The sequence below is a fragment of the Lithobates pipiens genome, unplaced genomic scaffold (assembly GCF_037356315.1).
Source record: "Lithobates pipiens isolate NorthernLeopardFrog02 unplaced genomic scaffold, aLitPip1_a1.2 Scaffold_16, whole genome shotgun sequence".
NCBI classification, from domain to species: Eukaryota; Metazoa; Chordata; class Amphibia; order Anura; family Ranidae; genus Lithobates; species Lithobates pipiens.
In genome coordinates this window covers 595,143,700-595,165,097 of record NW_027507748.1, presented here as the reverse complement: position 1 = coordinate 595,165,097, position 21,398 = coordinate 595,143,700, and the positions used below count along the sequence as shown (strand labels likewise).

At 46.5% G+C, this 21,398-nt stretch overlaps 1 protein-coding gene across 1 annotated transcript in view; it reads left to right on the top strand.

Moving 5' to 3' along the window:
- LOC143983849 (polyunsaturated fatty acid lipoxygenase ALOX15B-like) overlaps positions 1-21,398 on the top strand; it is a 112,677-nt gene that overhangs the window by 59,111 nt on the left and 32,168 nt on the right. The window contains exons 7-9 of the mRNA XM_077483949.1: positions 14,367-14,510; positions 14,889-15,092; positions 19,527-19,613. Coding sequence (XP_077340075.1) covers positions 14,367-14,510; positions 14,889-15,092; positions 19,527-19,613 — 435 coding nt within the window. The remainder of the gene's footprint in view (positions 1-14,366; positions 14,511-14,888; positions 15,093-19,526; positions 19,614-21,398) is intronic.

Here is a 21,398-nt window from a genome sequence, read left to right as displayed (position 1 = left end):
TAGGCCGCCTGGTGATTAACGAGGTCCGGAAAGCCAGACCCCTGTCTGAGCGGGAGGCTGTCATTAGAGCGGGGAATTCTGTGGCGTTTGTAGTTACGTGTGAAATCGAGCAGGTCCGCTTGTAGTTTTTTCAGGTGGTGGTAAGGTACGGGAATAGGAAGGGTCTGGAAAAGGTAGGAGTTTCGGGAGAATCGTCATTTTCACCGAAGCCATCCTACCGAAAAGGGAGATCTGGTGCTTTCGCCACTGGGAGAGTAGCTGCCTGATGGTGCCATACAGGGGCGGGAAGTTTGCCTGGTACAGAGTCAAAGGTCGGTGATATGTATCAAGTATTTCAAGGAGGTGGCTTTCCAATGGTATGGAAAAGTGGATCGGAGATGTTCAACCTCCAGGGGCGGTATATTTACCGGGAGGGCTTCCGATTTCGAGGCGTTAATTTTATAACCCGATAGGGCGCTGTAGCGATCTAGTTCCTTATGTAAATTAGGCAGGGATATCCTGGGCTGGGTCAGGGTGAGATAACATCGTCCGCGAACAATGAGACCTTAAATTCCCTGTCCCTAACCGGGACGCCCCTGATGGCCGGATTCCGCCTAATGGACGCCGCCAGGGGTTCTACACAGAGCAAATAATAAGGGCAAGAGGGGACATCCCTGGCGCGTGCCATTGGAGACAGAAAATATCGAGGAGGTAGCGAAGGGGGTCTTAACTTGGGAGGACGGGTTGGAGTAAAGGTGCCGTATAGCCTGCAGGAATGGTCCCCTCATCCCCATGTGCTTAAACGTGGCGAACAGGAAGGGCCACCCCAATCTATCAAATGCTTTTTCCGCATCCAGACTCAGGAGCAAGGACGGGATGCCCCCCTACTCGCGACGTCGACTAAGTCTATGACCTTCCTGGTATTGTCGCCAGCTTGATGGAGAGGGACTAATCCCACCTGATCTTTATGAATGAGGGAAGGGAGGACCATGTTGAGCCGTAGGGACAGGAGTTTTGTAAAGATCTTCAGGTCCACATTCAGGAGCGCAATGGGCCTATAGTTGGCACAAAGGATGGGGTCCTTATCGGGCTTGGGTATCAGGGTGAGGAAGGAGCGTTGCATATCGGGAGTAACCGGGGTATTCTGCAGAAACGCATTGAACAATCTACCCATGTGTGGGGGCTGGAACGTTTTATAATAATCGTAAGGTAGGCCGTCTGGACCCGGGGATTTATGAGCTGGTAACGACTTGATGGTCAATTCTATTTCCTCCTCTGTAATGTAAACGCCATGCGAAGCTTTGTTGTTTTTTGGAGGATTCGCAGCGACGGGGAGGCCTGCATAACCCTTTCTAACTGCCCAAGCGCCCTTTCCGTTTGCAATTTAGTGGCCTCGGCATCTTTCTTCAAAGCAGAAGAAAGGGCCATGCACTTACCATGGATGACCGCTTTGTGGGCCTCCCACAGAGTAGGGAGAGCAATGTCTGGGGTTGCATTTTCAGCGAAATAATATTTTAACGTTGAGACCAGTTCCGCCTGTGATGGGGGATGTTGCAGGAGAAAGGTGTTAAGCTTCCAATTGTAGGGCCTAACTGCGGGGACTTCTAGGTCCAGTGTTCGTAGGCTCGGGGCATGATCCGACCACGAGATTGGTAGAAAAAGGGCCCGCCGGGCCACTCTCAGTGTGGCATTATTGATAAAAAAAATAATCCTATGCGGGAGTGCAGCTGGTGTGGGGCCGAGTAGTACGTGTACTGCCGATCCATCGGGTGAAGGGCCTGCCAGATATCAGAGCGTGTCTGCGGGTCAATTGGCGAAAGTTTAGAGTCCCTAAGCGCTTTAGCTGAGGGCCGCCGGGGCGTCGTCGCCAGACGGTCCGCAGTAGCTGAGTGGGCCAGATTAAAATCACCCCCCACCACTAAATAACCATGATCCGATTTGAACAAGCGTGACAAGAGTTTGGAGAGAAAGCTGTGCTGGTGGACATTCGGGGCGTACAGGGTACACAGGGTCATCGGCTGAGACCGCCCCTTGCCTTTGAGTATCAGGAAGCCTCCCCCGGGGTCACTGTAGTGATCAAGGTAGGTGAAAGGGGCTCCATGACAAATCAGGATGGCCACGCCTGCTCTCTTGTGAGATCCCGAGGATAGGTAAGCTAGAAGAGAGTATCTAGAGGCAAAAGCGAAGGAACCCCCCCCTCCAAATCAAAATGTGTCTCCTGGACAAGGACAATATCCGCTCCTGACTGCCTAAATTCCCTCAGTGCCAGATGCCGTTTCCCATTGGAGTTCAATCCATGGACATTTAGGGATAAAATCTTAGCCATCAGTCATGTCGGGGGGAGAATGTAAGCGAGGTCTTATCCGGTTTCCACCGTTCAGGATGACCGCCAGGAGCTTGCTTGTTCCGGAGGAGGGACTCTGCAGGAAGTTCCACGACGTCCACAGACCACGACACGGTGGGATGACTAGGAAGGGGGGAGGAATAGACAGAGAAAAGAGGTTAGAGCAGCAAACAAAAAACACATGCCAAATAGACAACTGTTGTACCACAGAAAATTGAGCCATAGGAGACCATGAACAGGCAAATCGCTCAGGTCTGAACGGATTCCCAGGGGGCCACCAGATCCCGAACCCGTGGGCCAGGCCTGGCGGCCGCATGGGAGTCCAGCTCCCCCCGCCAGATGTTGCAAGGGAAGTGGGTGGTTATAGGCGGGGGGGAGCTGAGGAAATGCACTTGCGATATTAATCGCCAGACATTTCCTAGGGTCCCGGATGCAACACCACTGCATCTGGGTAGGAGGGGGATGACACAGACAGGGGAAGACCCACTTTCTCGGTTCTCCCACTTGTACCAGCCTAAAAAAAAACAAAGTCAGCAAGAAGGCACTTAAAGGGGGGAAAAAAGAATAACTCAGGGGGCAGAGTAAGGGGGCAGGTTCGTAATGTCCGGACAGCGGTCCACCGGCCAACTAACAAACAAAACAGGCCGTAATCCCTTTCGTCACAAGGGCCTATGGGATCAAAAAAGAAAAGTATGCAAAAATTGCCTCTATGCAATGCTTCAGCCATTTCCTTGTCGGGCCGATTTTTTTTTTTTTTTTTTGGTGCCTCCCGGTTGTGAGGACGTTGTCGGGAGGGGACCTTCTGCCACAGAGTTGGAGCAGATGGCTGGGTAGCCACAAGATCCCAGTCCAGCAGCTGGGGAGGGTGAACGCCCAGATCCTCACAGAAGGCATGTAGATCTTCAGGGTACCGCAAGGATGCCGTCTTGCCTTGATGCTTGGCTGTAAGGGCAAACGGATATCCCCAGCGGTAAGGAATGTGAGCGTCCTGCAAGGTGCAGAGCAGCGGTTGAAGTCTACGTTTTCTGCAGCGTAAGCCAGGATGGATCCGGGAAGAGTTGCACTTGGGTGTTGCGAAAGGTCACCATCCGGGCCAAGCGGGCCTGTCTCATTATGTCCTCCTTGAGATGGAACGAAGTTATTCTACAGATGACATCCCTGGGGTTGGAAGTTGCATTTTTGGAGAGCAGGGCCCTGTGTGCTCTGTCCATTTCAATAAACTTGGAGGGGGGTTCCCCAAGAAGGTCATTAAATATTTCCTGTAGGATAATTTGGAGGTCTTCCGGCCCGTCCGCCTCTGGAATCCCCCTCACCCTTGTTATGCCTATGCCCCCTGTTATTCAAGTCCTCCACATGACGCTGCATATCCCTCAGGAGCATGCGATGATCGGCCCCTTGTGCTTGGGTCCTGTGGATTGCTATTTTGGTCTCCTGTAACTCCTCTTCGGCCATCTCCACCCGGTCCGCTAAGTGCTTTAGGCTGGAGTGTAACATTTGTATTTCTGATCTACATGTTGATTTGACATCTTCGATCAATTGCTTAAAATCCTCCTTAGTGGGGATTGCTTGTAGGTATTGCTGCCACTGCAGGTGCAAGGGCGGTGGGGGGGCCCTCCAGGATCACCCCCGGCTGGGCTCAAAAGGGGTGGCGGAGGAGGTCCGAGGGTTCCAGAATTTTTCTCCCCCGGGAGGCCCGGTGGGCGAATCCCACACCCCGCTCCAGGGAGTTGTTGGAGCTGGGGGGGTTGGACAGCTCTCTCTCCCCTCCATGCGGGGTTAGTCCCGCCCTAAATGCGGTGGGAGCCGGGGAGCCGCTCCGGTGTCGCTGTGGGCTGGGAGCCCATGAGGATAGTCTCTGGGTCTTGGATGGAGGAGACCAGGCCCCCGGACTCAGTCGGGGGGCCCCTCAACGTCCCCGCTGAGACCAGGGCAACAGTTCCCCTGGGGGGGGGGGCAGGGAATTCATGATCCTCTAGGGAGGGGGGGACCCCAGTGAACTGGTGGGGAGAAGGGGGTCCGACGTCGCCTGGAGCAGCCTAGGGAGGGCTAAAGTGCATTGTGTCCGTTTTTGGGGGGGGGGGGGATCCGTTCCACAAGTACTCTGGGCTTTGACCAGGCGCCATGCGACCTCTAGCCTCCCCCCAGTCATCCCCTCTGTCATGCTCCCAGTCCATTACAGTACGTGGGGGGACTGCCGGCCCCACTGCTATGGTCTCTGGTCCCTCAGATCTGTGCTCTGCCCCGACTCCTGTGGGGGGCTAGATGCACGTGCGTCCAGGAGTAAGGGCAGCATAGTATGCCTCGGGCCTAAGCGGGCAGCCTGGGGCGGGAGCGGGGTGTCACTCACCTCACTGGAGTTCCGAGCGGCTGCGCTGGATGGGAGAGGCGTCCTGTCCTCCTCGGAGCCCGCGAGGCAGCTGCGCTGTGCACTGGAGAACAGGGATGAGGCCTGTAATGTCTCCTCAGCCGCGGCCGGTGCCATCTTGGGAGGCCCTCCGGCCGGGGTATCCGGCGGTGAGAAGTACGCCTGGAGGGACAGCAGAGGGTCCCTTGGTGGCAGCGGAGCGGGTGGCCCTCGATCTGCCCATTGGATGGCGGCGGATTATCACCCTAGGTGCCGCTGGAGCTTGGCTGGTGGGAGAGCAAGGCAATCAAGCGTCCATGCGGGTCCACTTCCGGTCACGCCCCCCCCCCTAGGTTTTCTTTTCATTGAGGATGTCAGTCAATATGGTACCTAGACTGGACGCAGCCTTCTACCAGGTTTCCAGGCATACAGACCTTATTTGGGGGAGATCCCATGGATAAGAGGATGGATCCACTCTGGAAGGACTCTACCTAGGGGCAGGGATAGAGACAATCTTGTCCTTTCCCGTGCTTTTGCAGGGGGTGGCATATAGTGCGCATGCCTGAGTAACTAGCTAGGTCTACCAGAACATCAACCCCAGTCTCAGATTAAAGCTTGGCAGTAGGACAGTGCATCCAAGGCTAAGCTCTGTGGGATTCTCATGGATGGCTTGTTTTTGGTTAGGTCCTTGCCTGGAAACAGTTTGGATCGGACGGCTGATGGGCGATTCCTTTCCTGTCTGGTGTTGCTGGGGCAGCAAGGAATAAGTCTCGCCCTCAAAATTCAGGGTCCCAAAGACTGACGTTCCAAAGAGGTCTTGGGTACAGAAAGTGGGGTTCGTCCTCTTGAATAGTCCAATGGAAGATTGGGGGCCTTCCTTCCATAGTGGGTAGTGATCTCCAATCCTTTTCTTCTGGTTTGGTTAACGACTTGATTTTTGCAAGCCACCCCCTGGCCGCTCATCACCAGTTTACCAAACTGCACAAAAAAAGCATCAGCCTTTCTACCCTCCCTGAAATTCTAAACGTTGTCTCAACAGTGGCTTAGTGGCTGGCCCCCCGACTTGCAGCACTCGAACCATAGGTTCAGTCTGACAGGTTATTGCCTTCTTGGGACTTGAATAGTAAACAGCAGTGTATCCTGAAAATGGGCAACGGCCTAGTTACCAATGCCACATCGGTATGTTTTAAAAAGGGTGTTCCCAGTCCTGGCAGCTTGGGTGAAAGCTGTCAAAGGATGGCAAGATGAGGTAATCCTTTTTCAAGGGAAGGTAGAGGAGCCAGTTGGTGCTTTAGGCTCCCAGGTGGAGGTAGAGGGGTTGGACGGTGAGGCCTTTAGACCCTCTCGCTACAAGACTTCCCTGGAGGAGGTGGAGAATCTTTTGGGAGCCATCCTGGGATTTCAGGAGTAGAAGCTATTGCTCCATGACCAGAGGATTAGTTACAGGACAATGGCAATAGGTCAACATTTCTGCCTACCAGCAGAGTTTCTGGGTTTTCACACCAAACATGCCACTTCATATAGAGAAGGCTAGTTCTTCCGTTAAGCACAACTGACTCAGACTTCCCTAAATTCAGGGCCTGGGGGAACTAACTACAGAAGGCTCTGTATACTTTCCACCGCCCTCCGTCCAAAATGCTTTAATGGCAATTAGACCTGAGTGACACTTATTTGCACATCCCTATGCCGGAGAGCTTTTAGTTTCCCAGGCTGAAAGTAGAACCAGGTGTGCTACTCGGGGGCATTTTAATAACTGCCTAGCTGGGTGATTTTCTCCTATTTATCTTCAAACCAAGGTTGTCTCCTGTTCTCGCTGAACTGCAATGGCCCAGGAGGCTGTGGTTCCCTAGCCATCATGTTCTGGATACTACCAATCTGAGGGGACCTTCATCTTGGGTCTATTCTGCTGTCCCCAGGTGAAGAGGTGGATTCTTCCTGCATGGCTTCTGAGGAGGAATTGCTAAATGCAAGAGCTACTCAGATGAGGTGGTAGCCCCAAGTAGCAGGAAAAGGAAAACCTGCTTCAATCTACTGGAGACATTTTCAACAGCTGGTACGCAGAGTGCATTCCTGATCAGGGCCCCCTTTTCTACGAATCTTTCCATACCAGGTGTTTTCAAGAGGGTAGCCTTGAAGTTTCGGAGGCCAAGAAATTATTTTGCCAACTTTTGGTTCAAATCCTGTGGGTGAACGTAGGCTGGATGTTAAAAGGTTGTCGCACCTTTGCCAAACTCTACAGGTTGGATCTGTGGATCATTAAGGATTGGACCTTCGGGGGGGGGGGAGGAGGATAAGGGTTCTACAAGTGGTGGTCCCACCCTAGGGTTAGTGCTCGTTTTTATCTTAAAGGTGGCTGTCCTGAAAGATGTTTAGGGAAAAGCAGAGTTGCTTATCAGTGATCTTTCTAGGATTCTTTCAGGACAGCACGGATACCCACCCAAAACAGTGTCTGCAATAAGGAGACTGCCCACTGGCTAAGTGGGTAGCAGTTCTGTCTAGCAACACTGGGGCTGCAGGTTCACTTCCCACAATTTTGTAATGGAGTCCCTGACAGAACAGTCAGGAGGATTCAGTTATGTGTGACATGTCTCCCCAGCTGGTCGGAGGTACTCTTAGAAGAGAGAGTCCAGTGGGGCAAGAGGGCCTTAAATCTTGAAGCTAAGGTGGTGGTTCCTGTGAAGGGAGGAGCCGAGGTGTCTCAAAGGTGGTTGTCCTGAGACTCCTGGAAAGATGTTACTGGTATACAACTCCCACATTTTCTTTTTTACTTTGCAAAAATATTTAAAAAAAAAGTGAATTGCAATGTAAACACTGACTATTCTGAAATTTTCTTTTGTTATAAGAGCCAATAAACTCCACTTTAGTCATGCATTTAGGCCAAAATGTATTCAGCCACATGTCTTAAATCTAAGCGTATATTGGTTTGTACAAAAGTTATAGCGTCTACAAACTATGGTACATTTTCTGGAATTTATGCAGCTTTTAGTTTGACTGCCTATCATTTCTTGAGGTGTTAAAATGGCAGGGTAGTATAACCCCATTTTGGAAAGTGGGCACCCCAAGGAAATTCTTTGCATTGCTTGTAAGTCTAGAGGCCAATTAGCCACTAGGATTGCTTTTACATGAAAGCTGACCAAATAGAATATACCAAGATACATGAAACATGCATTCTGATATACAAGATGCAGGTATAATCAAAGTCCAGCAACATGTCGCTGGTTCTTGTTGGGCATACATTGTAATGTTTAATGCATCCTGTGGGCTGAATGAAAAAGATTGATAGGTTTGCCCACCATTAGAATACTGCCCTTCATCCAGCCACTTCTAATGATGGGCATACATGCACCATTTAAATGACAACTGATGGTTAAATTGCCTCCTACAGTGCTGGAGTCGATGATTTACGAATTGTGGGAGCTAACGCTGTTGCTGTCAAGATGGATAAATCCGTGCTGCAGCTGAATGGCATGCCTTCTAAGTTAATGATGGTTAACAATACAAAGTAATATAACAATAAGACCTACCATACCTGCAAAGCAAATGCAATAAAACATAGTAAAAATAAAACGGAATATAGAACAATGAGTGGACAGAGAAAACATGAGGGAGAACAATAGACAGAAGAAATATAAAACCAACTATTTTTGGCTTATATTTTTGTGTGGGTTTTTTCACTTTTTTATAAACTGAACGTTGCAGATTAGGGTCCCAAATGTGATGGCCATGTCATCTTTTGAGACACTGGTGCTGTACCTTACGCTGATACTATACTAGTGTGTGGTAGCGTTTGAAACCGTCACCGATGCATAGACCAGATTGGTCAGGAGGGACAAAGCAGTTGTCACACCTGAAACCGTGTTTTCTGCATGCATGGCCTTCTTTGGTTAGGGGTACCAGGGAGGACATACGGAAAATGCCCCTCATGCAGCCAGCTTGCTACATTTGTGTTGGGAAGGTGGGCCATAGCACCATCTGGAAACCGAAGGGCTGTGACAATCTCTTCCTGAATTTGAGGAAGCATCTAGTTCGTCCTGATGCTTTGTAAAGCACAAAAGCTTTCAGAGCCAATTGGAATCAAAATATAGAGACCAATTGAAATAAGTATAGACACTTTGTACCAGCGTCTGGCCTTGCATGCAATTGGGTACGGTAACTGGTCATTGGTCCACCCCTCCCATAATGAGGTTGTATTCGTGGACACGGTTTTCTCCAACACCAATCGCTGTAGGAAATTTGACAGCAGTGAAGTGGAGGGATTCATGGAACAATTTTGTTCTGTACTCCCTTCACACAAACACATTATTACACTTCAAGCAGGCTCTCTCCTATCTAATTTGGGAATCTACAAGCCTTGGGAAGCCCTAGCTATTGATCGCACTCTGCCACATACGCCAATGCCATAATCAAAAAGGTGACTAAAGTGGCATGCTCATTGTCCACATACAAGTGGTACCACTTTCCAAATAAGGGTGACGCCAAGTCCCACACAATCTTACCAGCACTCCCTATGTAGTCTGGGCAGTTCTCCAGCTCTACATAATGTGCAGAGCAACATGTACATGACCATCTTTTCCCTCGTAAATCCATAAAACATATGCAAGCTGTTGGTTGAAGTGGCATATAAGGGGCCACATTTTGTAGTCGGTCTTCCTCAGGGTGTCCCTGGATTTGATTGAGTTCAATGAAGTGCATGAACTTAAAGATCTGCTCGTATCGTGGAGGCAGAACACGGGCATATGATGAATTGGGTCAGTGGACCAATATGTCCAACTCGCTCCTTTTTTAGTTATGCCGATGAGGGATAAGCCCAGGAAGGTCTTAAATTCAGAGATTGTAATGGGTATCCAATCTCTGGCAAGGGTCAACTGTGGATTAGTGGCGCTGAATTGACCAGCATACAAACTGCTTTGGTCCACAATAGATCTATTGAGATCTTCCATGAATAATGGCAAATAAGAATCAAGTGACACAAAATAAATAGTTTCCACCTGAATTCCAGGTTGGCCAATGAATGGTAGAAGTATGGGTGCTGTGGAAGTGGTGGGCTCCCAATTAGGATTGGAAAATGCAGCAGGAAGGGCACTATGGGCTCGACAGGCCTTTTTGTCTTGGTGGCTGTGGGACACTACTCGTGCTAGCCACATCTCCAGCTTGAATTGCACTTATGGGATTTGTCATGTCACCAAGTGTTACTGCAGTGCTGGATGTACAACCAGGATGTACTAGGCCACTGGTGCTTGCCAGTTCGCCAGGATGAGCAGCACTAGTACTGGCTCTCTGCACCATATGAGAGCCCTGTGGTTCTTGCACTTCAATGACGGCAGAACTGGGTCAGGTACTCCTGACCTTGGCAGGGACCACTACTGTCAGGGCAGCGCTGCTGTCTACGGTTCATATTTTCAGCCCGACTGACAGATGAGTCAAGAGGAAGTCGCTCATCTGTCATGCTCCAGAAACGTGTAGGCCTCTTCACTACTGTACCTTCAATTAGACATTATGGTCTCTGAATTTACTGCTACAGGAAAGAGCTCCTGACTGCGACTGCTTCAAAACCTACTAAAAAAAAAAAAAAACAATGCGTTTGCAGGCCTGACTCTGTGAATGCTGCTGTTATGTGTTGTGTTTTTGCAATTGACAGTGATCGATTTGATACTGCACTTGGGTGGGAAAAGGTGCTAAAAGCAGGTGCTAGCAGGTATCTTGGCTGATCCTGCATTTTTGGGAAACCTAAATTGCTGGGGACGCTAGTATAGATCTGATCAGATATTAATCTGTTCAGACTCTTTACTACTGAGGGAGGTGTATAGTGTTGTGACAAGAATAGTGATCACTGGTGACTGGGTGATCAAGGGGTTAAACCCTTTTTATTTATCTGGGCCTACACAAAGTACCCTAACACTGATTTTTGTCACTGACACCAGTACAGTGATCAAAAATGAACACTGCACTGGGTGAAACTGACAGGGTGGAGGGGTTAACTGGGGAGGGGGACAATCGGGGTGTGACAAGTGGTGTTTGGTGTCAGTGTAGTGTTGGTGCACTTACTGTGAGATGTGTCTTCCCCTCTCTGGAACAGAAGAGTTCCACGAGGAGAGATGACCTCACTTCCCCTGCTGTGTTGACACTTGCACATGCAGGGGAAGCATTTCGTTTGCCAGGACTGATCACCAGGTCTGATACGTTTTGGCCTGAGGATTGATCAGTTCTGGCTCAAATCCATGTAGCTACGACTCTTCGTGCAGCCGCGCCAACCTGCCGCAGTAACTGCAGAGGCTGGTCCAGAACCGGTTAAGTAAAGATTGGTCTGCAAATTTTAGACCTTTCACAGATCAGATCACAGCTTTTCACAGATCACTGAAACTCTGCCAATTTCAGAATAACATTCCTCAATGTAAAATTGCGAAAACTTTAAATCTTCTACAGTACATACTATCAAAAGATTCCAAGAATCTGTGTTAATCTCTGTGCAAGAGACTAACTTGAAACACAACATTTGATATTTGGGCCTTCAGATGGCACTGCATAACCCTTTTGTTGCCAGAGCCATTTTTTGCCCACATTTAAAAAAAAAATCATTAGGTCTGAAGATTATATAAAACCCCCAAACCTATGTATTCTAAAAGCAGAATAAAATTGTGCTCTTCCTGGCAGTTGTATGGTTAAATCTGTGAGGCTGTTTGGCTTTGTGCAGAGGTAGAGGGAGGAATACATGCTCATTGTCACCATCAGTGTTGGCAGTTTCATTCTGTGTAATTCCCAACAGTTGCTTGGCTCCACACTGCTATGAAAGTTTGCACCCCCTGTGCCTCAAATGCTGCCCAGTGTCTATGGGGTTAACTGTTCTCCTCAGGCTGGATCTCCTTTTTGTAGTGACCTGTGTGGATTGCTTTGGGACACAAGCCACCTTCTCTCATGCACAAGTCTCCTAATTAGTCTCAGTAACGGAGATATGGTAACAAATTTTCTTTGGGTCTTTTCACTGTAGGAAGGTGGAAAGGATTGTAGATGTCTGGCTCCTTTTTTTTTTTCTTTTTTTGCCCAGACTGGGGGCAGATGGCTTCTGCTGCTTTGCTGTGTTGAGGTGGACTGATCAATTTTACTTAGATTTTTGCGGTTTACAACCATATTAATGCCTTCCTGTCTGGCCTATAGCAGAATGGCGGCCAGGCTGTGGTTGTTAGCCTAATTGGGCATCATTTGACATCCAGCAGGGGCATGCAGCGCGGTGAGTTGCTCTGACTCACTATCTCTGGTTTTGGTGAAAAGCCTATGAGTTAAATGTAAGCTCTTACTATGTGATCAGATCATGTCCAATCACAGCTGATCATATTGTAACCTGGAAGTGCTGGTTATAGGCTTTTCCTCTATTTGCACTGAAGAGGTGCGAGTAGAGGAGAGCTTATAAGGGTCTCTTCTGACAGGTCTGTGCTGATAATCAGTGCATTGATTACATTGGTGCACGTTGGTGAAGGAGAAAACGAACTAGTTTACTAGAAATTTTTTTTTTTTTTTTACTTCAGTCTTGGTAGCACAAAAAATGGAAGAAAACTGGTGATTAGTTACAACTAAAAAGCTCTATTTGGGGCGGGGGGGGGGGGGGGGGGCAAAATTTTCATGTGGGTTCATGGTGGCGGTGGTAGGTACCCTAATCTTTCATCACTGGCATGTGATGAGAATGGCCATGTATGGTGTCACTGGTAGGGACCCCAGGATCTGGTAGCATGGTTATGCGATCTAACTGGCAGTGGTAGGTACCCTAATGTCCTTTTACCTTCTGGCACATGACAAGGTAACGTGTAATAAGTAGCTACCCTGGAGTAAAGCATTGCCATGTGAGGAAGGATGATGGCAGTAGGTATCCCAGTGTCCGATCACATCACCATGTGATCTAGCTGGCTGTGGTATGTGCCCTAATGTTGTGCATCATGTGTATGATGGCAATGGTATGTACCCTGAAGTCTTGTGGCATTGGCATGTAGTCAGGATGACCATCTGCATAATATGAATTATGGGTACCCTGAAGTTTTATAGCATGGTAAAGGTGGCTTGAGTGGGTACCCTAACTTCTCATAGCACTAGCGTGAGGATGGCCATATGTTTGGCAGGTACCCTGAAATCTTTTAGCATTGGCATGTGATGAGGATGGCAATGGTAGGTAACCTATTGTCTCAAAGCATTGCTATGGATGGCAGTGGTAGGTGCCCTTGTGTATGGTGGCATTGCCATTTTAGAAGGCTAGCAGGGGTAGCCCAATATCTGGCAGCATTGTCATATGGCAAAGATGGTGGCAGTTGGGTCTGTCATGTTGCATTGCGATGTGCATTAGATGTCTGTATGTGCCCTTATGTCTGGCACTGTCATGTCAAGGATGGCAACAGTCAGTACTGTCCATGTAGCATTGTCATGTGGTTAAGCGTTTAGATCAACACCTACAGTTAGGTGCAATGCTACCTGAGACCCTGCTCACCCATAGTGCAGTGATGGAGAAGTCAAATGTACAGTTGATAGGTGGGAGCAGAGTAGGCTTCTCTGAAGAGGGTTTTCAGGGATTGTCTAAAAGGGTAGGCAATGGTCAGACAGATTGGGGTAGGGAGTTCCATAGGATAGCAGAGGCTTGGGGGGGGGGGGGGGGGTCCTGGAGGTGAGCATGGGAGGAGATTAAGATGGAGCTAGAGAACAGGAGGTCATGGGAGGAATAAAGAGGAAGATTGGGTTGGCATTTTGAGATTAGACTGGTGATGTAGCTGGGGGCAGAGTTGTGAATGGCTTTGAAAGTTGTTAGCATTTAATTTGGGTGAGTGGAAGCCAGAGGAGGTATTGACAGGAGTAGCAGACACTGAATGGTTGATAAGGTGGGGGTAGGCCATATAAAGGTAACCCTATGAGGAGGGAGTTGCAGTAGTTGAGGTGAGATGACAAGGGATTGAATGATATCCTTAGTTAGGAAGAGGCATATTCTGGAGATTTTGCCGAGGTGGAGGTGTTAAGATTTCAACAGTGATTGGATGTGGGGCTGAAAAGGATAGTTCAGGTTCCAGGATTACACCTAGCACCTTGGCATGTGGGAAAGGGCTGATGGTTGTACCATTGATCTTGATAGAGAAGATGCTGAGGCACATGGGGAGGAAAGCTTTTTGGCGGTTACGGATTGAATGAGACAACTCCAGCAACTGGTCTCCTCGGTTCCCAGACATTTACAGTGTTATGAGGGGTGATGCTACACTGATGAACATGGCCCTGTCCCAATTTGAGACATGTTGCTTTTTTCAAAATCACGTTTTTCCTTTTTAAGATGGTGCATTTTTTCAGTTTAAACATTTGCTGTTTTCTTGTGACTAAAATATGGGTTTGAGATTTGCAGATCATTGTATATGTAGATTTTACACAGCGTACCAACTTTTTTTAATTCGGGTTGTAAAAGGAACTGGACTTGCATGCATAGCCAATACATGGATACAGTAGGGAGGGAATGAAATCCTTGTCTCTTTACTTTTTGCTGTCTGTGCCATTGGGGAGATTTCCTCAGACAAGAAGTGAGGAGAAATCTGACACTTCAGAGATTATAATCCATGTGTTTTATAACCAAAATAAAATGATCTGTCGTTTTGTCCTACATGACAAAATATACATTTGCTTTTGTGTCTGGCTAGACTAAGTTAATTTCATTACTGATCAGATTTCCTAATTGTTACCTTTCAGAATGGTCACATTTTCCTGGCAGATTATGAGGTTCTCCAGGGTGTTCCCACCAATACCATCAATGAAAAGCCTCAATACATTGCAGCCCCTATGTGTCTACTGTGGAAGAATCCTCAGGATCAGCTTGTCCCAATTGCCATCCAGGTATTTTTACTTTTATATTTGGAGCACCACTCTACATAGACTCTGAGGTAAAGTTGGCATGGGGCTTCTGCTGTAGCCACAGGAGCCAGATTTGTTTAGGTTAGTCTGAGTTTGATTAGCTCCACCTGACTCTTTGAGAAACTTCTGGAGACTGGGGCGGGAGGATGCAAATGTGGTGTTTTATTTTTATTTTATTTTTTTCCCCCCCAGTTCCAGGCTCCCCTTCTCATGAATAAACTTTAAGGAAACAGTTTTCAGTTGTTTTTTTATTCCTGCATCATAAAAGTAGTTCAATGCAAATAAAACAAACCCTACAATATGTCTTGGTTACATTGTTATGGCCAATAAATGGATACCATGATCTTTTTTGTATTCCAGTTATCTCCGACTCCTGGAACAAATGTCCCCATCTTCCTGCCCAGCGACTCTGAATATGACTGGGTATTGGCCAAGATCTGGGTGCGTAGTGCTGATGTCCAGGTGCATGAAGCGGACACTCACCTTCTCCATACCCATCTCTTAGCTGAGGTCTTCTCAATTGCATCTATCAGACACCTTCCAATGGGGCACCCAGTGTATAAAGTGAGTAAAGTCAAAGAGAAAATGGTCTGGTGCCAGTGACACACACATCCATCCCATTATGAAATACAACAAATGGCGCCCATGGGTTTTTAAATGAGGAGCACAAAAATGGCAAAAGTAAATGGTTTATAAATGTATTAAAAATATATAACTTTCATCATATGGGATGCATAAAGGTGCTTAACAACTTGGCAGTGATGCATACCAAGTGGCCACATGCATAGCTATTGGAATTGCTAATGTATATTAATACACAGGCTTCATAAAAATTCGTTTTATAGCAGCAATTGCAATATTTGCATGTGGCCGCTTTATATTCTGTATGTATCACTGAAAGTATAGCAGGGATGGGGAAGTTGATGCTACCCATGTGGGGGAAAGCGATTTAGCAGGTCAACGTATATGGCCCAGAGGACTCTACAACCAATTGGGTCAGTGTGGTATAAATATGTCTAGACCCTACATAAGGGGTAGGAGTGTGGAGGTGCACCTAAAAGGGCAAACCTCGGCCTAAACACTCTTTATATGGCATGAAAATGGGTCACAGTGATGTAGACAATCCGCTATCTTGACCTTGGAGATGAGTACGCAATGGTGATCCTACAACACCACTTAAAACATACTACATTAGAAGAAAACTAAAACTAAATAGTGATATCTGTCTCTATCTTCTCTTGTCACTATCTCCTCTACAACTAATTGCGTCAGGATGAATGAGGAAGAGTCCTTTGGGCCATATAAAGTGTGACCTGCTAGATTGCTTTTCTGCACATGGGTAGCACCAACAACCCCATCCCTGCTATACTTTCACTCTCGGGCTCTCCTATGGGAGCTTTTTAGGGGAGGCTGCAACTAATATATGTATATGCTCTTTTCCTAAGAGCGGTACTTTCTATATCTGTATTTATCACTGCCACCACTATTTTTTTCTTTTATTTTTATTTTTTGGAATATATCCCATATTTGATGAATGTTAAACATTTTGTTATGGTCTAAAGCTTTAATACATTTTATAAACTTTCTACTAGGTATACTTATTGACCCTTTTTTTTTTTTTTTTTCTTGCCTCCCACGGGCGCTATTCTTAGTCTGAACTTACTGCTTTTTATGAAGATTGACTGGATTTTTTGCTGGAAGAACTGCTGGCAAATGAGACGGTTATTAGAATCACATGAGGCAGATCTTCTAATTTGGGTGCAGACATTTTAGTAAAGGTTTACAGGCACCTTATGTTCTACAATAGTGAAAAATTTCAGCACCACACAAAAATTAATAAAGGTATTCCTTCAGTGTATCAAACCATGTAACAATAATGGAGTCAATCTGATTGTTTAAAGGATGGACACTTAGCTTGCACCATCAATATATCTTATTGATAGTTTGTGTGATCTTCCACCATGCAAATGTCTGTCAAAGCTGTTTTTCGAATCGCCTTTCAGGACAATCCCAGAGTGTAGCTCCACCTTCTCAGGAAACGCGTGCCTGCTTTGAAAACTCCACCTCTTCCATGGCTTCAGTTTCCTCCATGGTAGAAGCGTGTGCCTGGAACCAGGGAAGCTACACGCTCTCTGGGGGGAGTAGGCTTACCGGTGGTTAGCTGTATTTCAGGTGGCATGCCAGCAGTACCTCCATGGGCAGGGGGTAGTCTGGTGCTCACGGTCCCGCCTTCTCAGGGGAGCGAGGACTGTCAGAGGGCTGGCGTTGTGTGCCTGGAGTCCCCTGGTTAAAGCTCAGGGAGGGCCCTGTAGCTGGCGGGGAGCCGCTGAAGGTCAGCGGCATTACCAGTTTTCAGATCCAGGTCCCGGCCAGTGAGTGCGTTTCCGCTGACACAGGGCGCTCTGAAGGGCCGTGGCGCTGTGGTTTCAAGCGCCTGGAACACGGGGACCAGGGGGCGGGTCAGGTGACCAGCGCTTCCAGCCAGTGCTGATGACACCGGCCAGGAAATTAAAAAAAAATGGTAGAATTCTTGCAAAACAAGTTGTCCTACTCGGCGGAATGGACAAGGGCAAGACGGCTATGTCGGAGGCAGGTGACCCTAGCACCAGTCCAGCCCAGGTGGGTGGGGTGCAGTGGTGCCTTTTCTACCTTCATGGGTTGTATGGGTCTTGTTTCCTCCCTGTCAGTGGGGGCTTGTCGCTTGGACCCTGCAGCATGTTTCAGGGGTTTCACGTGTGACTGTTGGGGGTGGGTTTCTGCACTGGCTTGGTGGTGGTTTGTGAGCAGTTAGTCACTAGGTTAGTATAAACTGTCATTTCAGGAAAAATCACTAGGAAAGCCTAAACCAGGGATATGCAATTAGCGTACCTGCCAGCTGTTGCAAAACTACAACTCCTATCATGCCTCTGAGTAATGCTTGTGGCTGTAAGTTTTGCTATGCCTCATTGGACTTGTAGTTCTGCAACAGCTGGAGGTCCACTAATTGAATATCCCTGGCCTAAAGCAAGCCAGAAGAAATGTCCTTGCAAGAACCCCCTTAGATTTGTTGCAGAAGGCATTGTGCAGAGTTTGTATTGGGGAATTGGTGGAAGAGGAGACATCCCCAGCAGTATAAGGATCTGTTTTCCTCGCTTAAAGAACTGACAAACTCATTAAGTTCTGTCAGGTCCATCCTGATACAAAGCCCAGCAGGACAGGTTAAACCCCAGAACCTACCGCCTAGTCCTAAGGCATCTTCATCTAGACCAGTAGAGACTGAGGACTCAGGCGATGAAGGGGGAGTACTCTCTGCCAAGTTCTCCAACCCAGGAGCTAAAAGCAGCTGGAAATTGTCGGTGACAACTTACAAATACATTCGCTTGTCTATTCACAGTTCAGCTCTGAATGTTCCTTCATTCCTCTGCCTATCTGGAGTGGGCGCATGCCTTTCTGCCAATCGGCTGTCAGTGCGCACCCACTGCTGGAAGAGGAAACGTGATTTCTAACATGATCTGCTCTTTATGAGGATCTATCCTCAGTCTCGCTAAACTGTAGTGTGTAAATATTTTTTAGATATTTAAAATTTGACTGAGTAGAAATTTTAGTATAGCCCAGGCCATATGCAGTAATCCACAGCCAATAACCCCTACTGACACCACCTGTAGGGGTAATGTGTCTGTAAACCCAGTTTGTAGCAAGTAGCAGTGTAAAAAGCAAAGGCATGTGTTGTACACAAAGTGGATTTATATCCTTTGTTGAATATATTTGAATGAGGTTTTGTGCCTGGCATTCAGCTTTAAGGCATTGTGTGGGCATATTACTAGGTTTGCAGCATAGGCAGTGTTTGCCCTACATTGGTTAACTGACACAGCTACGGTACAAGATCACTCCTAAATCCCTGGTGTGAATTGGCTTTATTGCTACTTAACCACTTCAGCCCTGGAGGATTTGGCTGGCCAAGGACCAGAACTTTCTGCAATATGGCACTGCATTGCTTTAACTGACAATTACAACATGACTCCCAAACAAAATGTCCTTTTCCCACAAATGGCTTTCTTTTGGTCATATTTGATTTTTGCGCAATAAACAAAACAACAATTTTTGTGAAAAGCAATACTTTTTTACTTGCTATAAAAAAACTCTCCCCAAATATATTATATTTTTTTCTCAGTTTAGGCGGATGCGATTTTTACCAAAAATATGTGAATATGTTGGTTTTAAGTCATAGCGTCTACAAAATGGGAGATTTATGGCTTTTTTTTTTTTGACTGATATTGGACTGTTGGTGATATTTTGGGATAATATTTATACAGCAATCAGTGCAATTAAAAATGCATTGCTTACTGTGTAAATGACTGGCAGTGAAGGGATTAACCAGGAGGGGGTGCTGCAGGGGTTAAGTGTTTCCTAGGGATGTGTTCTAACTGGGGGGGGGGGGTGGGCTGGGCTATGTGTGACATGACACTGATCACAACTCCCTGTAAATCGGGAGCAGTGATCAGTGTCCTGTCACTAGGGCAGAATGAGGAAATGCTTTACATCAGCATTTCCCTGTTCTTCCTCTCTGAGACTATTGCGGGTATCCCTATGGACATAGTTCGTGAGACCTGCAGTCAGACTCGCGGAGCTCGCAGCCGGCACGCGCCTGCTATCCAAGCCCCACATATGTAATACAAAGTGATTGATTTTGCACAGCAGAGCCAACCTGCCGCAGTAAAACTGCAACGGCAGAGCCAACCTGGTCCACAACTGGTTAAAGCATGGTGACTTTTTTTTTTTTTTCCCCCCCCTCCTAAAAAAAAAAAAACAAAAAAAAAAAAATAAAAATTCCCAAATCATTAAATTGAGGCCCGGGAAGTGATGCCTAATGCTAATGAAACAACGCTATGTAGGTAGATTTCTCATGGTGATTAAAGTTCAGCTTTAAATTGTTAGAAGGTAATAAGGTAACCTTCAGCAAATATCATGGCTGTATTTCTTAAACTGTGTTTTTTTTTTTTTGTTTTTTTTATATCCTAGCTGATAATTCCACACTTCCGCTATACCCTACAAATAAATGCCTTAGCAAGGACGAGGCTCATTGGACCAGGTGGCGTCTTTGATCAAGTAAGAACCAAATTGGTGGCTATGTTTTACTTGTTGGCCTGTTCCATTATTGCCTGGCAAAGTGATTTCAAACAGTACAATCAGTAAAATACACACTTTGCTCTTGAAGCAAAAAAGCAAAGTACCCAATGAATCAAAACTATTCAAAAATAGAAAAATGCAAGAAACTTTACTATTGTGGAAATTTTTGTTTCTAAAAAATAGAAACATTTTGGTGGTGGTTGGGAGATGGGGTACAGAAGGATTTGTGGATGGAGACTGAATCATTGCTCTTTCTGCCAATGTCTACCTAGAACTATATTTATGAATATACTGTATATTTAGTGCTTTATTTTCTGTCCATATTGCCTAGGCACTTGTAAAAGATGTTCCCCTTTTTTGTTTTCAACAATTGTACGCAGTTATTGCTGAACAAAACGAAAAATGATTGCCATCTACGTTGAATATAACATTCTGTCTACCAAATTTCCAGAGCGTTCTTTGTACCTCCAGTCCCTTAGGTTGGGGTCACACTTATGCAAATTGGACATTTCCCACATCCAGTTTGGATGACAGAAGAGTGACTGGCTCTCAATGGAGCCGGTTCACACATCTCTGGGAGGCACTGGGATTGCACTGCAGGAGTGTCCTGTGCTTCTTTGGACTTGTTTCAGGTCTGAATTGAGGCAAAAATTTAGACCTATTTCAGACCTGAAGCGGCAAACATGGATGCACAGGACCCCCTGCTGTGCACCGTGGCCACATAGTGTGAACCCAGTCTCAAATTGGAATTCAACCCAAAACCAAAGATATATTGCAGATTAGCAATCATTAGATGTTTCTCCCTGTTTTCACCTGGTGATCCTGCCAGTAACACCTCCTTTTTATTAGCGTGCCCCCACTCTAAATGATGGGGCAAGGGGGGCATATTTGTAAAGCAACATGGTTAGCCTGGGGGGCAGGGGAATACTATGCTACCATAGTAAAACATGTGTAAAACCTATTTAAAACATATATTACAAATTTTATGTTATACAAAGGGTCAGGTATACACATTGGCATAAGTCTTTACCGCTGTGATTGGACCTGATGCTCTCCATCCTTGTCAAGAGGCTTAGATTTTATACATGGGGTCATGTGATCTGCATATCTCCACTCATTGACGTTACTCCGCTCACCGCTATTCAATGGGACATGTAGAATGCACATCATATATCATGCTGAACAGGAATCAGTGTCGTAAATGGATTGATGCCAAATTATACCATTATTAGTAACTATATGCACAGTGTAGGGGAGCAGGCTGATATCCCAGTTGAATTCCTGTACGAAAAAACTCATTTGCTTTTGCTAGCCAGCTCTAAACATTTCGCTTGTTTGGCTATCCCTGGTGTTCAGTGATTTTTATTTTTATTTTTATTTTATTTTATTTTTTTGTACACATGTTGGTACTATATTTTACATCGACCTATACGTTTTTGGATGTGGAAACTTTTTTTTATTTTTTTTTTTTTATTTTTTTTTTTGATTCTATTTACCAACCTTTTGCTGGACGTCAGTTCCATGGGTGTCTCTTGCTGTTCCAGTGATCAAGGTCTGAGATCCTGTATTCATTCCTAAGCTTGTTTGACCCACTGCTGCTGGTGTGTGGGTCCACCACTTCTGGTAAGAGTACCTACCCTTGAGTGGTGGGTGCAGTCTGTTTCTCTTTTTTTTTTTTTTTTTTTTTTTTTCTACAGATGGTGGTTCATCTTCATTTTGTATAGACCAGCCTTTCTCAACCTTTTCAATAAAGAGGAACCCATG